The 9,077-nt window shown below is 36.8% G+C and overlaps 1 protein-coding gene and 1 pseudogene across 1 annotated transcript; one reads left to right on the top strand and one right to left on the bottom strand.

The window, feature by feature from the left end:
* Positions 1 to 4,715: 4,715 nt before the first annotated feature.
* On the bottom strand, positions 4,716 to 5,521 carry LOC150001662 (protein chibby homolog 1 pseudogene; annotated as a pseudogene).
* Positions 5,522 to 6,900: 1,379 nt separating this feature from the next.
* LOC150001663 (actin-related protein 10) lies at positions 6,901 to 8,211 on the top strand. Its single transcript, XM_090286720.1, has one exon. It carries the CDS (start codon positions 6,947 to 6,949, stop codon positions 8,198 to 8,200), a length of 1,254 nt encoding a protein of 417 aa, XP_090142846.1. The 5' UTR covers positions 6,901 to 6,946; the 3' UTR covers positions 8,201 to 8,211.
* Positions 8,212 to 9,077: the final 866 nt, after the last annotated feature.

Raw genomic sequence — 9,077 nt, forward strand, 5'->3', positions numbered from 1 at the left:
CACTTAGATTATACAACTTAATTCATATTAGAGCTATCTTATGCTTACATGTAATTTCATCAGCTAGATCACATTGAAGTCAGAAAACAATCATTTACTCATAGTAAGCACATGTCACACAGACATATGAGAGATGAGTGGAAGGAACAACAGAAAGAAAAAGAAAGAAAAGAAGGAAAGAAAAAGTGGAGAAAAAAAAGAGGATGATAAAGGAGTACAAAATGTTTCATATCTTAAGCTACTTCTAAAGCATTTCTTTTAAGTAGGAAAAAATGGAAATCCAATAATTAAGACTCTGAGTCAACATTTTTCCCCCTAAACCAAACAAAATAAAAAGGTATCATATTTTTGTTTTATTAGTTTGTAAATTGTATGATCTAAATACACAAAGCACTAAAAATCATTACATGATTTAGTTTATCTTGCTTTAATGTATATTATACTATGGCCTATGTCTTTTGATAAACTTGATAACCAATAGTAACAACATACCATAAATATTTTCTTAATATTTTAGAAGTTCCACTAATTTTACATAAAAAGTAGAGAAAATATTATTTATTTTCAAATTTTACTGTATTGACCTACAAAAAGATTAAGAAAATATGAACAATAATAAGATACATGTGTGGGTTGCCTTTGCTTTAATCTCTCTAAAATATAATTGCCTTTACCCTATTACCATAAGATGGACTATCAATAGTATAAAGTTTTGGATTTTTAATTTAAATTTAAAATATACAAAATCATATTTGCCATTTAAAATATAATTAGGAAGCTCACTCTTCAAGAAAATAAAATGTGAATCTTAGGCAATTTATTAAAGCCCTGATAAAATTTATCATTGGTATTTTTAACCCCAAGATAATATTACAGAAAATATTTGCAGGTTATGATATACTAATAATAACATACATTTTACTAAAATTGTTTTATATAATCACAGATTTCAGACTCATAAACTTATCTGGATGCTTTTAACCAGAACTCTGTATGTAATTGTGATAGTTTGTCAATGAGTATATTATCAGCCTGTGTTGGCTGAAAAAAAAATCTACTGGACTGGCCATGGTAAAATGTTTTTCAGTTTTTATAATCAACTTTGGTCAATTATAATGTAAGCTCTTTTTAAAGTATATTTTGTTAATTTGGCTCAGTGATTTACAAAATGAATTGTAATATCTTCTGTCTCTAGTACAAATACCATTGCCAAACTTTAAAACTTATTTACATAGAATTAATTAAAATGTATATTAATTTTGAAATGACTCAGGATTTTATTTAGACAGAGTATGATTATGCTCAGAAATATAGAATCATGAGGAGAAAGTATGAAATGGTAAATGATGAGTTTGCTTTGGACAGTTTAAGCTTGTCATGTGAGAGAAATATGTGGATAAAAATATTCCATATTAATAGTTCTGAACCTGAACCTTGTCAGTTATTGTAACTAGAAATATAAATTCTCAATGTTAATGGGATTATTGTAGAAAGTGTGACAAGGATAAGACTGACAAAAGTGAGAACATAAGAATGAAAATGAAATAAAAGAGAACAGAGAGGAGAAAGAAACCGTAAGAGAAATACTTGGAAATGTTTACTTTTAGGAACAGAAATGAAAATAAACAGTGGGAGGTTAAGATCAGGGATATAACAGATCTACCAAGACAGCACACATTGTAAGAACTAGGGAAGCCGTTATATACTGCATTGTGTCCCTCTCAGATGCATATGTTGAAGCCATACACACTTAACTATTTGGGGATAGAGCCTTTACAGAGGTAATTAAGGTTAAATTAGACCATAAAGGAGGGTTCCAATGTAATAGAACTAGTATTCTGAAATGAAGAGGAAATAATTCCTGTGGTGTGAGCATATAGAGAAAAGGCTGTATGAGGACACAGCAAAAAGGAGGCCATTCGCAAGCTGTCACAAGTGTATGTTCGCAATATAGTCTTTCCTATAAATCAGCAAGGCAACTGCTCAGCTACCTGCCTACAGAGCAGCCTGGCACCAAGGAACAGATAAGAGTCACACACAGTAACTATGCTATTTACTCAGCTTTTATTGAATGCAGATTCACTCAAAGTAGAACATCAACATACATTAATATCCTAGGAGAAATATAACACACACACACACACACACACACACACACACACAGCATTCAGTGGAAAATGATGAACCTGAGTCCTAGAGTCTCAGTCTGCAGGTCTGAGAGACAGAATAGTGGGCAAGGGAGTCATCAGAGTCTTGCACGTAAGGATCTCTGGAGCCAGGTGGGCAGCAGGGCAGACAGAGTCCTCAGTCCAGCAGGGCAGAGCCTTTGGCGGCTGATGTGGAGGGAGATCAGTGTGGCATGGAGCAGCACTCTGATGTATGGAGCTCGGTTGTCTCAGCAGTGGTCTGGAGCCTCCCTCAGTTATACCTTGAAAGTGGTGTACTCCACCCTTCTGAGTCTCTTGGTAAGTGTCTTGGCACCCCTGATGCCAAGTGTGGAATTTCCCCAGGAGCCTATCGATGGGTTGTCCTGCTCTGCAGACATGGCTGTTCTGGTCACATGTGCAGACATCTTGGGTGTGTTTCCTTTCCAGTTGTGTCTAGTGTGACTTAGTTTCCCTCCTGAACCAATGTGTCATGGCTGACTGGAAGCCATCTTGGTTGACATGAGTGACTCCATTTTATTTTATATACTTTATGCTATCTTGATTAGACCAATGCCACTTTATTTGTCCTGCTCTCTATACAAGCCAAGGAGAGATGCCTTAGGAGAAACCAAACTGGCTGACATCTTGATCTTGGATTTCCAGTCTCCAGAACTGTGAGAAAATAAATATCTGTTGTTAAAGCAACACTGTCTGTGGTATTTTATGGCAGGCCTAGAAAACTAATAAAGGGGTAAAAAGGCATTCTTGAATTAAAATTCTGCAGAGCATTAAAGAAAGAAAATAATAATACTTTAAAAATGAATTAACTTTATTGGGATACCGTTGGATAATAAAATTATATAGGTTTTAAGTATACATTTCTTCGATACATCATCTGTGTATTGCATTATGTGCTTACCATCCAAAGTCAAATCTCCTTCTGTCACCATATATATGACCCTTTGCCCTTTACTACCTCCCTCACATTCTCCTCTCCTCTGGTAACTACTATACATACTGTTGTGTCTATATGAGTTTTTGTTTCTTTGTCTTATTTTTTCATTTGTTGTTTCAAGTTTTATATCTCACATATGTGTGAAATCATATGGTTCTTGACTTTTTCTGTCTGACTTATCTCACTTAGCATGATATTCTCAAGATCCATCCAAGATGAAGATTTATTCATTAGAAATTCATGTCTGATAATCATTAGAATTTTTTAAACTGTGGCCTGAGTATCTGGTGATAAAGCATGAACTGTGAATAAAAAATGACTCTATAAAAGTTTGGCAGAGGTAACTGAAAAATACAGTAAATAAATTGATAAAGGGAGACTTCCAGAATATTTGTGAGTAGATAAATTTACAATTACTCATAATAGAGAGCAATTGACAAAATGCTGGCATTTTTAAAGCTTTAATTTTTTTTTACAACAATATGTAGTACACATATCAAACAATTTATGATCTTGTTACCTCACTCAAATGCAACCTTATAAAATCTCAAAGCTGCAGTTAAACAAAGCATGATATTGATAATCCAGTTTTCTCTAAATAAAATTTATTTTATTAGACAATAACAATTTAAAATTTATACTCATGTTAAATATTTTTAATTTTAGTAACTTGTTCACTTGTGACATATATTTTTTTCTTTTTCAATCTATATGTTTTGAAAATGAATGTAAAAATCTTTGTAAGTGTAAATAAAGCTAGAATAAAGTAATAAACTTTTGCATATATCAGTAGATAAAAATTTTCTCTTTTCTAGAATCACTAAATGAAGATAATTATATCACTGCCAGCAGAATGTAGAATTTTGTACCCATTATTTATAACCATTAGTTAATTGTTTTGCATTTATAATTATAGTATTTAAACAAAAATGTTTAAATAAAGTTAGTGTCATTCCTGACTTTTTCTTAAGTTTGACTTTTATTGTAAACTTTAATATTAAATAAATTATTGTTTTCTTTCTTTCTTGATATATTTACTAAATATAAATCTTGTAACAATATTATATCAGAAAAAATGTGTAAGACTTTTTTTTATAGTTTAATGTATTTTATTAGCAAACTTACAGGAACAACACAGAAGACAACATTAAAAACATGTACTTGCATGTAGGACAACTCAGAAAAGTATAGTGAATGGTTGGAATTTACTGGATGATAAAAATGCTACAAACACCATTTAGTTGCCATCAAGAAGAAATTTACTTGTTTTTTAAAAATCCAAATGCTGGCATTATCCAGGAAAATTTAACAGCTTTACTTATATTGTTATCAAGTTGAACTGCTGAAATTGTTCACTGAAATATTCTGACTTGCATTAATGCTTTGTGTCCCCACATTTGTATTTTCAAAATTCACTCACAAATGAAAATGGAAAAACTGCCAATACCTGATTTCTGTTCCCTATTTCCCACTTGCAATCATATACTTAGGTACCTTTTGACCCCACGGGGGGTGGGGGGATGTTCAGAACTATCAATAATAGAAGAAAAAAATAAATTATTTTTATTTTTAAAGAATGAAATGTTTCCCATCATAGTGGGTTTTAAAGCACATTCTCATGTATGTGGCGTGCTAGCTGGATGTCTTTCGGCATACTTGTTACGGATAGCACACAAGTTGGTGTTTTCACAAAGGCCAACCACAAAGTCCTCACCTGCCTCCTGCAAAGCACCAATAGCTGCAGACCTGGAAGTGCAGACCTGTTGTGAAGTCCTGAGCCATTTCTCGTACCAGACGCTGGAAGGGAAGTTTGCGAATCAAAGGTGCCAGTACCTTTTGGCCCTATTACATGGTACTTTCTCCCAAAACCCAGTCCACTAGGTTGGCTTAAAAAAAAACCCTCCTCTGATCAGTAGATTTCTCCCTATTCTCCTAACGAATGTTTCTGGAGGTCTTCATTTCCTTCTCCGGTTGACACTCTTCAGTTCATTCAATTCCTTCTTCATTATTTGGAATTCGGCAGTGGTCTCAGAGAACATGTCAAGCAGGATGTCCACTTTCATCTGCAATAAACTGTTCTCTTCTTCCAACTGCTGGTTCCACTTCCGGAAGTGCAGAGCCTCCCTCTGGTCCACACCTCCACTGATCCCTGTCTCTACTATCCAATGGCCATTTTCGAACTTCAGGTTTTGTCCAGCCAGGTTCATGGTGGGGGGTTCCATAGTCAAGGCCCAGCTCCACCTCCCGGGTTGACCAATCTAGATTATGCAGGTTGGAGAGAGAAGCAGACTTCGGAGGCTGTGTCTTCTTCGGACTGAACGTATTCCCAAAGAGGGGCATCTCTGGCCTGACGAAGGCCAGGTCGGTGCTCCCTGGTGCGTTCCAGAAGCGAGCTCCGAATAACTGCCGAGGCCACCCGCAAGCCGCCCGCCAGGGTCCCCGGCACTAGCAGGCCCTAATGGACCAAAAAATTATTGGGTATCTTTAAGGGAAACCTGTAAATATTTTAAAGCACATCCTTCTGCTTTATCTGTTTCTAAGGCATTTATATCATTATTGTTGACCTATTTCACATTCTTGTGTGAGCTGTAACTAACTGATACCAATGCAAAAGGATTATTGTCTATGTCAGGTAGCCTTGCTCTGAGAAACCACCTGGAGACCACTGTAGGATTAGACAATGAGTTTATTGAGGGAAAAGGGGAAGGGGGTGGAGGGAAGAGAAAACTCCTGGACCAACTTGAGGGCCCAAAGCAGCAAGGGAAGAGGGAGGGAGGGAGGCAGAAGGGGGAGTGGAGACTCCCAGTCACCTCGTGGGCCCATAGGAATTGCCTGCCTGAGCTTCTGCAGGCGCCATTTTTATACTTGCCAAACACACGTTTCAATGAGGTCCAGTATACTTAGCAACATATTTAGTAGTTCATTTACATCTTTTTGTTTTCCCCTCGCCAAGTTAGTTAACATATCAGGCTAGGTCCATTAACATTTCCTCTGGAAATGAGCTAAATCCATCAGCATTTCCTATGGGAGTGGGCTAGGACCAGGTTGATTTGCATATGCCAAAAGTCCAGGTGGGCATTCTAGCTGCCACCATGTTCTGACAGTCTACAGAAACAAAAGTAATTTTATTTAGTAGAGAGCAGTTGATTTTCCTCATTCCCATGGAAAAAGAGAGTGGCAAGGGGTCAGCATCAGAGAAGGGGATGTGGAGATGGAAACAGAGGTCAAAGTGGAGAGAAATTTGAAGGTGATACATTTTTGGCTTTGGAAATGGAACAAGGGGCTACAAGCCAAGAAATGTAGACAGAATCTAGAAGCTAAAAATGTCAAAGAACAGATTCTCCCCTAGAGTCTCCAAAAGACATAGTGCTGTGACAATACTTTGATTTAAAAAGCCCATAGACCCATTTCAGACTTCTGACTTCCAGACTGTAACATCACAAATTCGTGTTGTAAAAATGTGATAATTTTTTAAAGCCATTTTGTTACAGAAGCAGTCAGAAAGTAATACAAAGAATTAGAAATTTACACAGATACCTAATTATGTGTTTGTGTGAGCACTGAAATTATGAACAAAATAAATATACTTAAACATAGCATTGTTAGAATACTACAGCTTTAGAAAATATTTATAAATAACAGCATAATTTATTTCATGATTAATAGGATTCTAGAATTTAGTATCTGGTCCTTATTTATCCTAATTGTGTCAAAAGTCCTTGCGGGCCCCCGCCGTCGCCACCGCTGACTCGCCGTCGTCCCGGCCCCCGCCGCTCTCTCCCTGAGAGCCAAGTTTCTAGGGTCGCGGGTGCGCGTCTTCCTGCTTACCGTCCTCTTTACCACCATGCCGCTGTACGAGGGCCTGGGGAGTAGTGGGGAGAAAACGGCGGTCGTGATAGATCTGGGAGAGGCTTTCACCAAGTGTGGATTTGCTGGAGAAACCAGTCCAAGATGCATAATTCCTAGTGTGATAAAAAAAGCTGGCATACCTAAGCCTATCAAAGTTGTTCAATATAATATCAATACAGAAGAATTATATTCCTACCTAAAGGAATTTATCCACATACTGTATTTCAGGCATCTGTTGGTGAATCCCAGAGATCGCCGAGTTGTGGTTATTGAGTCGGTACTGTGTCCTTCCCACTTCAGAGAGACACTCACGCGTGTTCTTTTCAAGTATTTTGAGGTTCCATCTGTCTTGCTTGCTCCAAGCCATCTAATGGCTCTTCTGACACTTGGGATAAACTCTGCCATGGTCCTGGATTGTGGATATAGGGAAAGCCTGGTGTTACCTATATATGAAGGAATCCCAGTACTAAATTGTTGGGGAGCACTCCCCCTAGGCGGAAAAGCTCTGCACAGGGAGTTGGAAACTCAACTCTTGGAACAATGTACTGTTGACACAGGTGCTTCTAAAGAACAGAGCCTTCCCTCTGTGATGGGTTCAATTCCAGAAGGTGTCTTAGAGGACATTAAAGTGCGCACTTGCTTTGTAAGTGATCTGAAACGTGGACTAAAAATCCAAGCAGCAAAATTTAATATAGATGGGAATACTGAGCGTCCCTCACCACCCCCAAATGTTGACTACCCATTAGATGGAGAGAAAATTTTACATGTCCTTGGATCAATCAGAGATTCAGTTGTGGAAATTCTTTTTGAACAAGATAACGAGGAAAAATCCGTTGCCACTTTAATTTTGGATTCCCTTATGCAGTGCCCAATAGACACCAGGAAGCAATTAGCGGAGAACTTGGTAGTCATAGGTGGCACATCTATGTTGCCAGGATTTCTCCACAGATTGCTTGCAGAAATAAGGTATTTGGTAGAAAAACCAAAATATAAAAAAACACTTGGCACCAAGACATTCCGTATTCATACTCCACCTGCAAAGGCTAATTGTGTGGCCTGGTTGGGAGGAGCTATTTTTGGAGCACTACAAGACATACTGGGGAGCCGTTCCATCTCAAAGGAATATTATAATCAGACAGGTCGTATTCCTGATTGGTGTTCTCTCAATAACCCACCTTTGGAAATGATGTTTGATGTTGGGAAAGCTCAACCACCTCTGATGAAAAGAGCATTTTCAACTGAGAAATAAAATTTTGAATACAACATTGCTTCATTTCAAATATCAGATCAATTACAAGCAAATTGTACAAAGTATGTGAAACACTGTTAGAGATGACTTTTGTGGAAGTAAAAGCATTTCTGTAATTACTTTTCAATATTTAATTATTTTGACTTTTGTTTTTCTTGTGTAGTAAAATGGTAGCATGTGCTTATGAAATTTGTTGTATTTATATTATTAAAATAGAGTAAAGCAGTTTAGTTTTGGAGGTTTGTTACGTAGTACTTTATTTTTTTTTTTTAAAGAATAATAACATATTTCCTCCACTATTCACATAATCTGTCCTGGGCTTTGGAGATTCCATTAACTTTAATATTTTTAGCAATTATTTCATTTAAAGAACAAATAATGTTACCATTACCAGTTATTTTAAATACAATGTTAACATGGGTCTATTTCTTAAAAATCGTTTTGTTTTGGTATTTATGTGTCCATGAAATATATTTGACTCTTTGGACTGAGTATGTTTGGGAGCATAGGTGAGCATTTGTTAAAGTGTGGAACCCTGCCTGGTGTGGCTCAGTGGATTGAGCACCAGTTTACAAACCAAAAGCTCACTGGTTTGATTCCCAGTCAGGACACATGCCTGGGTTGCCGATGGGGTCCCCACGTGGGGACGCATGAGAGGCAACCACACATTGATATTTCTCTCCCCTCTTTCTCCCTCCCTTCCCCTCTCTAAAAATAAATAAAATCTTGTAAAAACAAAAAACAAACAAACAAAAAAAAAAAGTCCTTGCGATGGTTAGTTTTATGTATCAACTTGGTTAGGCTATAGCCTAACCATTCATTTAATCAAACACTAATGGAGGACTTCCTGAGGAAGTATTTCATAGATATATTTAAC

This window comes from Furipterus horrens, unplaced genomic scaffold (assembly GCF_987537825.1).
Source record: "Furipterus horrens unplaced genomic scaffold, mFurHor1.1.pri manual_scaffold_9, whole genome shotgun sequence".
Lineage (NCBI taxonomy): Eukaryota > Metazoa > Chordata > Mammalia > Chiroptera > Furipteridae > Furipterus > Furipterus horrens.

Excerpts from the sequence above, each read along its gene's own strand:
- LOC150001663 (XM_090286720.1), top strand. The coding sequence starts at position 6,947 with ATGCCGCTGTACGAGGGCCTGGGGAGTAGTGGGGAGAAAACGGCGGTC.